The sequence below is a fragment of the Cylas formicarius genome, unplaced genomic scaffold (assembly GCF_029955315.1).
Source record: "Cylas formicarius isolate icCylForm1 unplaced genomic scaffold, icCylForm1.1 PGA_scaffold_3__17_contigs__length_32017465, whole genome shotgun sequence".
NCBI classification, from domain to species: Eukaryota; Metazoa; Arthropoda; class Insecta; order Coleoptera; family Brentidae; genus Cylas; species Cylas formicarius.
Window position 1 is genome coordinate 31682839 of NW_026844326.1, and position 14510 is coordinate 31697348.

The following is a 14510-nucleotide window of genomic DNA, read 5'->3' on the forward strand; positions in this document are numbered from 1 at the left end:
TAACATTAAGAAGAAGATTTTTTTATTAACCACATATAAGGATTTTGATTTAGATTTTTTATTTTGATTGAATACTCGTACGCACTATAGAAACAATTTTCAATAAGCAGCACTTTAATATTTGTTTTGAACACCTCAAAAGCCTGTACCTATCTGGTAGCATATCGTACAAGTTAATACTTAAAGAGTTTTTGTCTGACGTGACAAGCTGTGCTTTGGAACTTTTTTTTTGCACGTGTTGGATAACTATGAGACACACCTTCAAATATATTAGTATGTTTGTGAATTTCTAAAGGATCATGGAAAATATTGATACAGGGCACTGTCATTACCATATGTTTTTTAAAATATGGAGTACAGTGTTCATTTGGCTTAGCCCCATCAAGAATTCTTATAGCCTTTTCCTGTATCCTGAATATTTTAACAGCATTGACAAAGTTTCCCCATAATATTGTGCCGTATGACATATGGGAATGAAATAAAGCGTAATACACCGTCATTTTGGTCTAGGCTCTCCGTAATTTTTCTAAGGACGATTAAGCTGCAAGATAGTTTTCGCTCAAGAGACAAAGTGTGATCTTTCCAGTCAAGTGTAATAGCAAGTAATTTAGCCGACTGCCGTTCGCCGTTGTATTTATGTTTTGAATTTTGTCTGTATTCAGTTTTAAATAATTATTTTTAAACCAATTGTTCGCATTGCTCTTCAGTTCGCAATAATGTTGTGCAGGTCATTCCAATTCGGTCCATATATGGTAAAACTGGCATCGTCCGCAAATAAAGCACATTTGACGAACCCCAAAAAACGGCATGATCAGCTCACTATAAAAAAAACAGGGCCGAGTACGGACCCTTGGGGGACCGCAATAGGGACCTTCACCAAAGAGGATTTACGTCTGTCATCGCCCACAAACTGTTCCCTGTCTAATAAATAAGATTCTGTTAGCTTAAGGGTTTCGCCGCGAGAAAGTGTGTAAACTTTTCAACAAAGATGTCCACAAGACCTGTACAGGCAGGTATTGGAAAAAAGTTAATATTGTTCAAATGATGACATACCTAATCGTTAATAATTCCCCAAATTAAGTTAAATATGGGACTGATTCTGTGAAAGCTTCAACAAGTTATAATTCAGAGCTTAACTGAAACTAATTTGCTTTTCACTCTATATCTGCGTATATACTGTTCGAGGCGGGCAGAGCTACAGGAAAGGTGATGATAGCAAATAAGTTATTGACGTTACTTAGAAACTTAACTGCAATTGTCTATCCTTCGTTTGTCGTACTTCTTATATATTGGCATTGGAACTGCCTACTGCAAAGCTATATAGTATTGCCAACCGTCCTTTGTTCTTCTGATAGGCGGCTACATCGCATAAATACTTTATTTTTAAGCTAACACTGTAATATTTTGCATTTTGATGTAAATTGAGTAAATTGAAAGATCGTCCTCGATCAAGTTGCCCAAAAACTAATAAGAATACAAGATTAAACATATTATTAGAAGTTCGAGGAAAATTCCCATAGTGCATCTTCAGATAATGATGTTAGTCAAGTGCATTTCAATTATCCTGTTGGCTTCTTCAGAGCTTAACTAAAACTGACTCGCATTTTACTCTGTACCTGCTTATATATGGTCTGAGGGGGAGGAGCTAAAGGAGGGGCATAACCGCCGTCTCGAATGACTGATTCCCATATTGGCGACAGGTAAAGACCTGAATCCCGGTTAAGATCGTTTGGTTGCTTATAGATTTCAAAAGATTCTTCGATTTTTCTGTATCGAAACGAAACGAACATCGACGATCATTTAAAAACAATAGTTCAGATTCTAATTACGCCATACATTTAAATTTAGAAAAACACAATTTTGACGACAATTTCGATATTTTACACACTGTTTCAAAAAGTAGAAAATTAAATTTACTAGAATCTATGGAGATTAATAAGATGAGAGGTTCGAATGTATTCCTTAATGACTAACTGGATTTGAATGGATCCCTCTTGTTAAATCTCAATGTAATACGTCACAATAAGTAATTACTACCTGTTTTGCATTTATAAACATCGGTACGTTTGATATTCGCATTTGATAAAGGCACAGTGTTGCCGAAACAGCTGTCACTTAAATATATTTATGTGAACATCTGAACAACGTTTGTTCTTTTTTAACTATTTAAAATATTAATGTTTGTAATGCTTCTATGCTAAAGATAAATTTACCACTTCAATTAGCATTCAATTCATTTTTAATTCAAATTAAGTATTTCATAGGCGACTTTCCGTCCCAGCCTAGTTCAAATATCTCTCCTGTAAAAAAATGTTTTTTTTTATTTGTGTCACTTGGATGGATAGTAATAAAAAATAAAAAGTCACTTTAATTTTTTCCAATACTGTATTTGTCCTTTAATAAGAGCCAAGAGAATGTGATGGACGTGCAGTTCAGGTGTCCCGCCCCCTATGTCCTGACAGTCGAAACGGAACGTCATCCGAGGGGGCGGGGTCTCTGATAACCGATATATTTTTTTATTTACGATAATGTTAACAAAGTTCTTTTTAAATCATTTTTTTTACACACGCACACAGACACACACCACTTACAACTCCCGTTTTTTTTTATAAACGAAATTACGCGGGCTGTTGCTAAATCGAGATTCGGACCATTATTTTGGAAAGTGTTGGCTAGAAACTAGTGACGAACTATATCTAAAGGCGCGCCGCGCGCGCCCTCTACTTCTCGACTGTGGCGACTTCTTGTGCCGGCTCTGCGGGCGCGTCCTGCTGCCTGCCCTCGTCCTGCTGCACGTCTGGGCTTGCCGACGACGACGTCGGCGGCGATTCGCCGACCCTACGACCGTAAAGTTAAGCGCCAATGACTAGGGGCGGATCTGAGCTCACCTGGGAACGCCCCCCGTCGCGTCGCCTTCGGGTCGCACCGGTCCCTCCCTGCACTCGTCCGTCGTGTAAGTAAACACGAACCTGGACGCGGCTTCGTCCGCTGAACTGGTGGTCGGATATGGCGGAGGTTGCTCGCCCATAATGTCCTCGAAAGAAGAAAAAAAAACAAACACTTAGGGGACTTTTGTCAATGTCGGTCAAATTTTACTTATAAATCGATTTTTATTTATTTTAGAAGCATCTTATTGCCTAAATTAATCTCAAATGCTTTGCTTCGGCTTGAAACACGCCTCACTTTTCTTTCTCTTTACCACCTACTTCCGATCAATAACACAAGACGCATTGTTTTTCTATCGTGCTCCTTGCGGACCCCTATGGAACTTTCGCAAAATCGATGTCATTTTATTGTGCACGCACCTTGTATAAAATGTCTTTCAAGTCTCGCCGAACTTGAAAGTTACGGCAAACTTCGGTAAATATTAAAATTTTTACGAATAATTAATATATAATTTGTTTCGATATTTGAAAAAGGACTTGCGTAAACGGCGGTTTAACGACGAAGTTGAGTTAAAAGAGGCTGTTTTAGCTCATTTTGCAGACAAACCAAAAGAATATATTTTTAAAGGGATTATATTGAAAAATAATAAAAAATTGTTACTCTATTTGTTTCTTTCATATTCAGGCCGGGAAATTTTGGCGCTGCCCTCGTATGTACTCAGGCGATCACTGAAGCTAATAAAAATAAATCAGAAGACGGCTCTAACGTTTTATTTTGAAAACTCTATTAACGTGAGAATCTTCGGAGGCAGATATAGTCTTAAAAATTCTAAAAAGACCATTCGAACCTTTTGTGGTGCCCAAAGTATCTCTATCGGTGCGTAATGTACGCGCATGAAAATAAAAAAAAAATCCGACTTTCACATGTACTATTGGTATTAAATTTTATAAAAAAATACCCGCAACTCTCAAACTGTTGTAAAAAAATTATTAAACACATTTTCACAGGACTTTTATAACTATCGCTTTGAGAGCTACATAACCTCTAAATTTTAAGATTGTTTGTTATTGACATATTGTCAAATTATTTTATTTTATTTCATTTTTATATAGCTGCTATGGTAAAAATTCATATTTTGAGAATGCATCGCACCCCCTACCTGATACGATGGAGGCGGAGTCTGCTTCATAGGGCCATACTCCTGATCACGGAACAACGAAGGATAGGTGGCGTCGCTGTCGGCGTTGCCCTCTCCCGGCAGAATGTAATGTATGGTGTTGCGGGCCGTCTGCCTCTTGATCGTGAGGTACTTGTAGCAACGCCAGATCACCCCGATCCAGTACGCCTTCCAGACGATCGATATCAGGAACGACGTCAGCACCAGCAGCGACAGGTATTGCGGGTTAAGCGAGAGCAGTTCCTGGCGGAACGGCAAGTTGTGCCAGTGTTCGGCGACGAGCCGGTGCACGGATCTCAGGTAGCAAAAATAACCGGTAGCGGTCAGGCTGAAAAGATTCGTTACCGGCATCTGTCCGCGTTTCGATATTGGTTCTTACGTCGTGATCGCGAAATCGAACAGCTGCAGGAAGAAAAACGGCAGCAGGTATTTGGGCTTGCCCTTGATAGCACCATACACCATCAGCAACGTGATCGACAGGGTACAGACAGTCAAAAGGGCGCCCATATCGATATCCGCTACGGACACACATCAGTTAAGGTTCGAGCCCCCTGGGTAGGACTAAAACGCAAAACTTACACGGCAGTATGGGTCGGCCATCCTGAGTGGTCGGCAGGAAATACGGGTTATCGTCGTTTTTGATTTTGCTCAGGGGCGTCGGCAAGAAATCGTTTTGCTCGAAGTCGTCGTGCCTCTGGATGAATATGTTGTGGTTCCTCATGATCAGCGCGAGCACCGTCAGCGCCAAAACGTGGAGGACCAAGTGCCACACCCCGAACGCGACCGTCGCCGTCCGGACGTGCAGGCAAAAGCAAGATCTCCACTCTTTGTTCCTTATGGAACCGATTTTCAGGCGCATCGCGAACATAACCTCTACTGAAATTAAAGAGTTTTAGCAACAATCGAACAGTCCCCTAAAACGCCGCTTTGACAAGCGCACCTAACGCGCGATAAATATTTATTAAGCGCCACAACCTTGCGAACGCAAATACGGAAATGTCAAAGGGGACTGTCCAGGCTCGCCTTTGTTTTAAATACGTAATTATTTCCCACAACGTAATGTCGTTTTTGCAACTATCTCCGCGTCAAAAAAAAAAAGACATTAGGACCTTCGAAATTATCTACGCAAAAAGTTCTTTTTGCGTAGATAAATACGGCCTTTGTGGCGGAACAATTACCGATTACGAAAAACCAGAGTGCCCTCGTCGGCCGCAAACTAAACACAGCTCTGCACGATTAACTATTGAAGGTTTGCAGTCCACAAATTATTACATTAAAACGTTTCGCAACAATCAGCATCCAGCTGCTAACTTTAGCTACAGCATCGAAAATAACATAGAATCGAAGAAGTTAATTGCTATTCTGTGAACAGTTAGAATCACTTTTTATTTGTTTTCTATGGGTTCCAGAAGTCGGTTTCGGCATTAGACAGAAGTGGGCGAATGTCCCCGTATAATGTATCTATCGTGACAAAAATTGTAGAATTCCACGGGACTGCTACTGGGCGAATGCCCCCAGTATATGTGCCCACTAAAATCGAAGTAGCGGTGAATATTGGGGACGATCAAAATTAGGAACATAAGGAAACTTTAATTTATTTCTAAAATGCAAATTCGGGAACACGCCGCTCTTCGTTTCTCCGTGAGCGTTCACGTTTTATACGCAACCTCTCCCTAGCTGCCTTTTCCATTCTTTTCCTGATCCTCTCCTCCGTTTCTGGAGTCGGAGTATGTTCGAGCACTACTGAATCTCTAATGCAGGATCGAAGCTTTTCCAAGCAATCGGCCAGGTTCAACTGTTGGGACCTGGTCAGGTCCGACCGGAAAATCAGATGGCCCTCTTTTGTGATTCTCGAATTGTACTAAAATTCATTTCGTAAAGCGAGGTCCGACAGACTGTACCTGTTGTAATCACCTTTTGCCTAATGCTGCTTTTAATATTATCGCTAAGCCATTCCGCCGATTCCAGATGAAATCTGAGGTCCACTTTGGTGTTGACTTTGTTGACGTTTTGACCACCGGGGCCGGAACTTTTGCTGTAGATGATTTCTAATTTATCGATCGGAATGAAACCGTCGAATTCGTCCGAAACTTGCGCAACCTGGAAGTAAAAGTCGTCGGTCGTTGCGAGACGATGACCGCTCATGTCCTTTATACTTTTTCGGGGGTACGAAGCTTGAGACTGCTGCCAGGGTACAAGTTTTCTAACGAAATGGAACTCTTATACGCTACGCTTCTACGAACAACCAGTGGAATTTGCTTGCAATAACTATTGCACAATGAAATTAAACTGTTTCGGATCATAACTGATCGCGACTTGCACAGGGTGAGAATAAATATTAAATAACATGGTTAGGTTAACCACTGTAGTACAACAAATAACAACAGTATGTTAAGGTTGATACAACCAAAGTTGAGTAATGAAATTGAAATAAATTTACATTACATTTCCCAAAGATTTAACTATCAAGCGAATTTGTAGATAGATCTTTAAAGGTGGCTTTGCAATAAACCGTTTTTGAAGAGCTGGTTATCGTTTCGAAATTTTCTTTCAGAATCCAAACGCAGGTTATGTATATGGAAACATTAAAACCGCACACATTTTTGAGTTTCGCAATCCTGCTTTGTAGTAGATTTGCATTTTGTGGTTTAGAAAAATTGACCCACGTTCCCGCAGACCCTGCACAAAACACAAACTAACCAAATTCGTTGATCTGTGATGGTTTTGCTGTAAACATCATTAAAAGTGGAGATATTTTTTTAATGGGCCATCGAAAAGGTAAGTATTAAAACACGATTTTAACATTCTTGTTCGTAATATTTGACAGGTTGCTAATGTTTGTAGAATCGAGGGGCCTTGGTATCTAATGGATCGTCCATCGGTCGTTGGGCAAACCGGTTATTTGGTGTTGAACTCGGAAGGTGCTGTTTTAACTAGCGGTGGAGATCTCGACAATGACGAACGTGTCGCGGGATTGTTGTATGGGTTACTAAAGATAGCTCGGAAACTTTTTGATAACCCGGTGCTCGATGAAAGCTTCAAAAGGTTTTCTGTCATATACGACGACCACGCCTATGTAGTATGCCTTTCTAATCGCAAGGTAAATAAATTGTCAATTGTAAAAACACAAATAACAGCTAGCTGCGAGCACTAAATTTGCATATTCCTTGTCTTTTAGGTGTATATTGTAAAAAGACAGCTTCAGGCAAGCGACAACGCCGTCGCATATTAGTCCGTGATGTACTTTATTATCTATCTTACCAAGATGCGATTTCTACAGATAATTATTCTGATTGGCGGCATTTGTTTCTCCGCTTACCAGTTGTATCAGTTATTGGATTGAATAGTTATCTCAATATCGAAATATTGATTTTTTTTGTAAAATAAATTAGTTCTCTGTAAAGTAGTTTGGTGTTATTTCAACAGTTAACAAAAGAATTTTGATTTTTTTGGTTGGGTTGCACTATTTTATAATAAACATTTATGTATTATGATGGTATTCGTGTTGTTTTAATATCAAAGATGAATAAAATCTCCCTTTGTCAAGGTAGAAATCTTGACCAGATTAAATTAATTTTAGTTATACGAAAGTTCACGAGATGGCACCAGGTCTTCGAAATTATCCTAATAATAATAAAAGTTTCAAAACCTAGAAATACATAAAACAAAGCACGCCTAATATTAAAGCCCTTAGAACCCATTATTTGAAAGAAGAAAAACGTTCTAAACCGTTTAAACAGTTGTCTTTTTAGTTTACCAATTTACCACGAGATAGCACTTGTTATTCAAAGTGTTACCAATTATTAATGGGTTTTAAGTACAAAGAATCACACGCAACATATCTATCGGCATGTAAAGCGATTTTTTCAAACCTAATATATGCAAAAAAAAAATACGCGCCATCTGTTGAGCATTGTCAAAAGCATTCAAAAGCTCCGAATAACCACGAAATGGAGCTCGCGGTAGCGAAATTTGACATGTTTACGGAAGCTTGTCGGTATAGATAAGGCATATTATATGTTTTTCTCGCAGAGAAATCATGGAGGAGAGCAACGGAAATTCGGCACAGGACATTGAAGTCGTTGTGGTTACCGCTAGGAGCGAAAATGGGACCTCCGATTCGGATAGTGAAGGAGGCAGGTAGTCGGAAAACCCGCGATTAGGTATTATTTTTGTAGCGGTTTTCAGGAGACAACGACGAGAAAAGGCCTCCCAAACGCCAAATTTCGAAACTTCCCGCGCACCTCAAGGGCCTTATGGGCGAGGCCAATCTTAGATACGCCAGGCGTGACTATGAAACCGCCAAGAAAATGTGTTTCGAGATAATCCGGCAGGCTCCCGATGCTTACGAGCCCTACTGGACGCTTGCCCAGATGTACGAGAATAGCAATTTTAAAAAGTACAAAGGTTCGAGCTCAAAAAGGGTTCGTTTGCACGATAGAGTTCGTCGAGCTTACTTTCCGCAGGATTCTTGATGCTCGCGTGTCATGTGCAGCCTTCGAATGTCAACCTGTGGTGCCGGTTGGCGGAGGTGGAGTTGCAGGAGTCCCAAATCGCCGAAGCGATCGACTGCTACTCTAAGGCGATAAAAGCGGAACCACAAAATCTTGAGCTTCACGCGAAGCGGATCGAGTTGGCGGAAAAAAAAGGTATGGCCCCATATTTGATTTTACAAACTCAATATGAGATTAGTTCTAGTTTTATAATTATTAATAGTATAATATATAATAATTATAACACCTTCTTCTTTCTTGCTCTAAAGTCGTTAGTTTGAATTAATACAAAAAAAAAATCTGCTAAGGTTATAAACATGAACAAGGCAAGCAGTTTTTAATTTCAAAGAATTCTATTTTTTAAATTTATTATATAATTAAAACAGGTAAAAAATGAACCAAAACTAATTAAATTGCAAATCGGAATATCATTAGAAATGCAGCAGTGGTCTAGATTTAAGTTTGTTTATTTTGTATAAGAAAGAACAATCTAGCCATTGAAAAAGTCATTGCAATTCGTTTGGGTTGAATAGCATCACCAAAATCAGTAAACTTATCCGGAAGATTTGTGAAATATATTTCTATCATTTTAAATTTAAAAATGTCGAGTTTCTTGAAGGACATATATATTTCTGAAAGATCTTACAAAAAGCTAAAATTTTTATTAAGTATACCTATTTTTAATACTTCCCAATATTTCCATTCTTTCTGTTTATAGCATTGGTTTAGTTTAGTTTACTTATTTAATCACATAATACAATATGTGCATCATGTCAGTGTGTGCAAATAGGTATAGACAGATATAATTAAAATATTCATCATTGCTGTAAGAGCGATTATTAATAAACACTGGCTTAATTGCCCTCTGAAAAGCTTTTTTACTCAAAACTTGAACATTTGCTGGAAGAGTATTGTAAAATGATGGATTTAAAGAGTTGTTTTTAGTTTTATTTAAACAGTAACGACGTACTCGCGGAAGGCGAGAATTTCTTGTAGAAAAGTATGAGTGTAAAATATAGTTTGTCTCAAATTATCGATTATCAACTCTGTTATTTACAGAGCCGTGAAACTATCTCAACCCGAGTCACTGAATCCAAAATTAAAACATCCTACCTCTGTTCTTCTCTCTAATAATTTCCACATTAAAGATATTAAACGTTCCATCACAAAATACACTTGAGACCGAAAGCAATCCCACACTTGCCACTGTTGTCCTTCCTTACATTCAAAACATGTGCTTTCTAAAAATCTCTCAACATCTTCGATCCATCAAAGACAAAATTCCATTTGAGATGCCAGGAGTTTACAGCAAAGAAATACAGAGACCGAGAACTAGGCTCAAAGAGCACGAAACAGCCTTACTATTAAGACAAATAAACTCGTCACCTGTTGCCGAAGACAATCACGAAACCGGACTTAAAATTTTATTGGATAAAACTAAAATTCTTGCATGTAATTAATTCTTCTACCAACGAAAACTCCGAGAGTCTATAGAAATCTATAAGCAACCTAACAGCCTTAACCTCAACTCAGGTCTTTACCTTTAATCAATATGCGCCCGAGACATGCCCCCCCTTTAGCTCCGCCCCCTTCAAACAATATATAAGCACGCACAGAGTCGAATGTGAGTCAGTTTCAGTTAAGTTCTGAAGCAGCCAATAGGCCGGCTAGGAGGAATCTAGAAGTTCTGTAAAAAGTAACGATGCTACAAGTCAAAATGTAATATTTGCGAAAACCGGCACAAGATGGGCCACAATTGAGGCTTATTCATTCGGCCTTGCAACTATTACGAGGTCTTTGTGTGTGTGTGTGAGGGTGCGTGTTTTGGGAAAAGAACGTTCAAAAATCCAAATACGTCCGTGTCTTTACGTCGTCGTCTTTATATCCGCCTCCTCAGCGGACGAGAGGCTCCTGCTAGTCTGCAAGCTGACGATGGCGAAGCACATGCCGCGCAGACAGCACGAGCGCATCTTAGAAACGTGCAGGGACGTCGCGCAGGCCTATTTCCGCGAGAAAAAGTACGCGAGGGCGGTGGACGCGCTTCGAGTCCCCCTCAAACGGATCCCGGACAAGGTGACGCACGACGAGCTCAACATGATGCTCGATCTGCTGCTCGTGAGCGAACGCTACTCCGAGTGTCTCGACATTTTCACCCAGTTCTTCGGTTTCACGTTCGACGTCACCGTCGAATCGACCGATTCGTTCGTCGTCAATTCTTACACGATGCCGTCCGAGGATCTGCACGTGGGTATACCCCGAGTCGTCCCCGCCCCTCTAATCTCGTAATTACGCGGCTAGATCGACCTGAAGGTCAAGTTTATCGTGTGCGTGGTGCGACTGCAGTGCCACGACTTGGTCCGCGGCTTGATCGACGAACTCCTCATCGCTACCGACGTCGAAACTTACGGCGGTCTTCACCTAGACGTTGCGGAGGCCCTAATGGCGTCCGGCCTCCACCGGGAAGCGCTCTCCCTGCTGGTGCCGCTCGTCAAGAGTCGCAACCATTCGCTCGCGGGGGTGTGGCTGAGACACGCCGAGTGCCTCTCGGCCTGCGGCATGCCCGACCAAGCGATCGACGCATACTACACCGTGATGCTCCTCGCCCCTAACCACGTCGAGGTTCTCTACCCCTTGGCGATGCTCCTACTTGGCCAGGACAAGAAAGAGGAAGCCCTCCGGGTCTTGTCGCAAGACCCCGCCTCTAATAAGCTCCACGTCGCGGTGCTCGTCGAGCAGATGAAGCTGCTGCGTCGCATCGACGACCTCGACAACTACTGGAAGTGCTGCGAGCTGCTGCTGTCGCGGCACTGCGTCGTGTTCCGCAACTGGGAGGAGCTGCGAGCGATGACGACCGTGTCGGACACGCGGGGCGAGCGAATCGCGAAAGTGAAACGGATCAGGCGGTTCCGGGGTCAGGACGATTGCGTCGAGTCGACGCTGGAGAGTAAGCGCGAGGCCCGACGACCAGGGGGCGGGGCTTTTAAGTGATTTTTCTCGTAGGCGTGCACGAGAAGTCGCCCGACGAAGAGTACGAGCTGTATCGGGACATGTTGCAGTTCGCGTACGACAGACGGGACTACGCGCAGTACCAGAAGCTCTGCTTCATGGGACTTTCATCGAAACGGTTCGGCAGGCATTTCGGTGAGCGAGGGGGTGGTAAAAAAACGCGAGTTTTGAGCTTGCTCGTCTATTGTTAGGGAGGAAAGGGCATGTAAGAGCAAATAAGCGTGTAATAACATGCAGTTAGAACGGAAAGTGTTCAAATTTTCGCGGTTATTTATTGGTTTGTGACAACTATTTCGGCCTTTATGAAATACGAGGTGTGACGACGTTCCGACATCTATATACAGGGTGTTCTCTAATTGATTGTCGATTTTTCGGTCGGTCAATCGAATGTACAACAATGTCGTTAATATGACAGCATGCAGACAAAATCGTTTTTATTTTTAAGCGACGGACTAAAACAAACACTGCATGGTTTCAGAAAAAACTTATTTTCTCGAAAAGAATTTTTTCAAAAAATTCTTGAACCAGGACGCGTGGAAAATCCAGGGCTATAACCTCTACTTGTGTGTCGTTTATGGGCAAAAAACTTAAAAACTTAAATTTCCGTTTTTGTGAGTAAATTATTGGCGATAAATGAAAAATCGTTAAAGATGGGATAATTTTATTTGAACAGTACCGTAAACCGTGTCGTGAGAGAGTTTCAGGTTTCGTCTTTTAATATTTACTGAATTTTGGCGTAACTTTGAAGTTCGACGAGATGTGAAGGACACTTTATACAGTGTATTCAGGATCATCGATTTTGCGAAAGTTCGATAGTGGTCCGCAGGAGCACGATAGAAAAACAATGCGTCCCTCTAGGACAAGAATCCGCGAAGCTCCTTTTTAAAATAAAAGGGTGATTCGCGCTATTTGCTACGGACTTGCCTCGCCCACCGACGATTTTTCGAAAGCAATCTTGTTAACCCTGCGCTACTAATCATTAATAAATAAGAGAAAAAATAGCCCCCCCCGTGGCCTTGCGACCAATCGGAGGCTCAGCGTCCTTGCATTTTCCAGAGGAAATGTACCTGACCGCTTGTCACGCGTGCCTCTTCAATCGCGACGTGTTCCACGGTTACGCGATGGCCCGCGAGATCCTCCTGCACCACCCGTCGAACAATCTCGCGTGGAATTACTTCTCGATGATGGCTCAGGACCCGGACGAGAACCGCTACTACAAGTTCTTCCAGGCGCAGTCCGTCCGCGACCGTCTGTCTACCTCGAACGGCGACCTCGTCCGTCACAACTACTTATGCGGCACCCACGACTGTCTGTCCTTCTTCGCGAAACGCTTTCGAAGGACCGGCTCGTCGTACGCCGCGTTGATGGTCGCGGTGTGCGCCGCCCACCTCTGCCATCAGAAACGCGCGAGGAGCGGGGCCGTCGACGCCCTCCCGACCGTGGCCGCCCTGTTCGCCGCCTACGGGCGGTCGAGGAGCGCCCGGGCCGCCTCCGAGGTGTTTTACAACACCGGACGCATGTACCAGCAGTTCGGGTTGGTGAGCGTGGCCGAGCGATGGTACCAACGCGTCCTGGACACTCCCGGAGACGACGACTGCGTGCTGGGCCTGAAGCGAGAGGCCGCCTACAACCTCCACCTCATTTACAAGGCGGGAGGTAACTGGGCGGCCGCCCGGAACGTCCTCATGCGGCACGTCGTCGTGTGAGGGCGCCGTTTCGAAATATATAGTTTTTTTTTTATTTTAATTTTTTTTTTAACTCCCACTAGAAGCTGGCCCCGTAGTCGATTATAAAACCAAGAGAGAACTAAGAACGGCAAATCGCACCCATTCGCCTTTATCGTACATTCGAAATTAAGTTTGCACTACAAAATGGGGTCGCATTTTTGAAAAACTGCCGAAACTCGAAAGGTTTCAATGCACGATTCGATCCTAGACCGCACGAAAGTGTGACCGAAATCTGTAATATGCAATTTATAGTTCGACCAGAAATATAGTGCTTTTACAACTGATCCCGTGATTAACTTTGCTAACTGTTCATTACTCCCCTGTCCGTAATCATTCCAGGACCGTCCTAGGAATTGTCGAAACATCTACATAAAAAAATTAGAACACAGTAACAATCAAAGAGTATAAGATAGAGGGGAAGGTCGCGTGTACTGTTACGAATGCCATCTCTATTATTTGTGTTCAACTACTAAAGTACTGTCATGGCGGTCAAAAGTAATGCGTCACACTGAAAATGCTACAGTAGCTTGTAACGGATAACAGCACTTTATTTATATTTTAATAAAAAACATGTAAAACTATGATACTGATCAACTACTGAAAAAATACCAATGAAAAAACCAAAGCAAAGTAACGACCAAAAAGGAGAAATAGTTCAAAGTACAATGGACCGATTTCTATGCACACAAGTCCCTATAAACTTCTTTAACTTGTTATTACAATTCTCATAAAAATTAAACATTTTTTTTTTTAGTCAGGGATTCAAATTCAATTCAATTCAAAAATCACGTATTTTTCTCGACGATTCAACGTTTTTAGATTTTAATACACGTTTCAATCGTCAGCAATATATTTTGCTTATTAAAGTCTCCCAAGTTCCAAAACATTTAGAAAATACGTTTTCTTTCTGTTTCATTTAAATTTTTCTTGATTTTTTTTCATTTTCAAAAACTTTCGCAGCCAAATTACCCTGAATTCCGTTTAATTTTACGAATTTTCTGAATATAAGTACCACTTCTGTGTTTTCTAAATCCTTTGAAGGTGCTGTTTTGTAAATTCTTATTCTCAATTACTTCCTCTTACTCTGTTGAAGAAAAATAAAATATTATATTTTAAATTTCAATTTAATATCAAAACGTAATTTAAATTACCTTCAATCACTGCTTTCAACATTTTGGGCCGCACTTTTTGACATCATCAATAAAAAGTGAACTTAGATCA

General features: G+C 41.5%; 4 protein-coding genes across 5 annotated transcripts; 2 read left to right on the top strand and 2 right to left on the bottom strand.

Annotated features, from left to right (window-relative positions):
* Nucleotides 1-2376: 2376 nt before the first annotated feature.
* On the bottom strand, nucleotides 2377-5393 carry LOC132699743 (lysosomal-associated transmembrane protein 4B). 2 transcript variants are annotated; one of them, XM_060666616.1, is made up of 6 exons: nucleotides 5242-5393; nucleotides 4643-4939; nucleotides 4443-4581; nucleotides 4046-4391; nucleotides 2889-3034; nucleotides 2377-2838 (listed from the first exon to the last, which is right to left on the bottom strand). In XM_060666616.1, exons 2-6 carry the CDS (start codon nucleotides 4929-4931, stop codon nucleotides 2721-2723), a joined length of 1038 nt encoding a protein of 345 aa, XP_060522599.1. In that variant the 5' UTR covers nucleotides 4932-4939; nucleotides 5242-5393; the 3' UTR covers nucleotides 2377-2720. The 2 variants fall into 2 exon arrangements, with proteins under 2 accessions (XP_060522599.1, XP_060522600.1); XM_060666617.1 differs by having other exon boundaries at nucleotides 4643-4936; nucleotides 5242-5392.
* Nucleotides 5394-5515: 122 nt separating this feature from the next.
* On the bottom strand, nucleotides 5516-6514 carry LOC132699745 (large ribosomal subunit protein mL62). The gene is made up of 3 exons (XM_060666618.1): nucleotides 6220-6514; nucleotides 5978-6163; nucleotides 5516-5924 (listed from the first exon to the last, which is right to left on the bottom strand). Exons 1-3 carry the CDS (start codon nucleotides 6364-6366, stop codon nucleotides 5664-5666), a joined length of 594 nt encoding a protein of 197 aa, XP_060522601.1. The 5' UTR covers nucleotides 6367-6514; the 3' UTR covers nucleotides 5516-5663.
* A 179-nt stretch (nucleotides 6515-6693) lies between these two features.
* LOC132699746 (ragulator complex protein LAMTOR4 homolog) lies at nucleotides 6694-7562 on the top strand. Its single transcript, XM_060666619.1, has 3 exons — nucleotides 6694-6841; nucleotides 6908-7163; nucleotides 7242-7562. Exons 2-3 carry the CDS (start codon nucleotides 6930-6932, stop codon nucleotides 7293-7295), a joined length of 288 nt encoding a protein of 95 aa, XP_060522602.1. The 5' UTR covers nucleotides 6694-6841; nucleotides 6908-6929; the 3' UTR covers nucleotides 7296-7562.
* Nucleotides 7563-7910: 348 nt separating this feature from the next.
* LOC132699849 (general transcription factor 3C polypeptide 3) lies at nucleotides 7911-14455 on the top strand. Its single transcript, XM_060666781.1, has 7 exons — nucleotides 7911-8199; nucleotides 8252-8470; nucleotides 8530-8712; nucleotides 10454-10800; nucleotides 10855-11500; nucleotides 11557-11697; nucleotides 12619-14455. Exons 1-7 carry the CDS (start codon nucleotides 8103-8105, stop codon nucleotides 13266-13268), a joined length of 2283 nt encoding a protein of 760 aa, XP_060522764.1. The 5' UTR covers nucleotides 7911-8102; the 3' UTR covers nucleotides 13269-14455.
* Nucleotides 14456-14510: the final 55 nt, after the last annotated feature.

Bases quoted from the DNA above. Each gene is read 5' to 3' on its own strand.
- LOC132699746 (XM_060666619.1), top strand. From the start codon at position 6,930: ATGGATCGTCCATCGGTCGTTGGGCAAACCGGTTATTTGGTGTTGAAC. The intron at 7,164-7,241 runs GTAAATAAATTG...CTTGTCTTTTAG, and splicing joins TATGCCTTTCTAATCGCAAG to GTGTATATTGTAAAAAGACA.
- LOC132699745 (XM_060666618.1), bottom strand. From the start codon at position 6,366: ATGATCCGAAACAGTTTAATTTCATTGTGCAATAGTTATTGCAAGCAA. The intron at 6,164-6,219 runs GTATAAAGGACA...TTTTACTTCCAG, and splicing joins AGCTTCGTACCCCCGAAAAA to GTTGCGCAAGTTTCGGACGA. The intron at 5,925-5,977 runs GTGATTACAACA...AATGAATTTTAG, and splicing joins AAAGCAGCATTAGGCAAAAG to TACAATTCGAGAATCACAAA.
- LOC132699849 (XM_060666781.1), top strand. From the start codon at position 8,103: ATGGAGGAGAGCAACGGAAATTCGGCACAGGACATTGAAGTCGTTGTG. The intron at 8,200-8,251 runs GCAGGTAGTCGG...AGCGGTTTTCAG, and splicing joins CGATTCGGATAGTGAAGGAG to GAGACAACGACGAGAAAAGG. The intron at 10,801-10,854 runs GTGGGTATACCC...TTACGCGGCTAG, and splicing joins TGCCGTCCGAGGATCTGCAC to ATCGACCTGAAGGTCAAGTT.
- LOC132699743 (XM_060666616.1), bottom strand. From the start codon at position 4,931: ATGTTCGCGATGCGCCTGAAAATCGGTTCCATAAGGAACAAAGAGTGG. The intron at 4,392-4,442 runs GTAAGAACCAAT...GAATCTTTTCAG, and splicing joins TTCGATTTCGCGATCACGAC to CCTGACCGCTACCGGTTATT. The intron at 2,839-2,888 runs GTGAGCTCAGAT...TTACGGTCGTAG, and splicing joins GCGACGGGGGGCGTTCCCAG to GGTCGGCGAATCGCCGCCGA.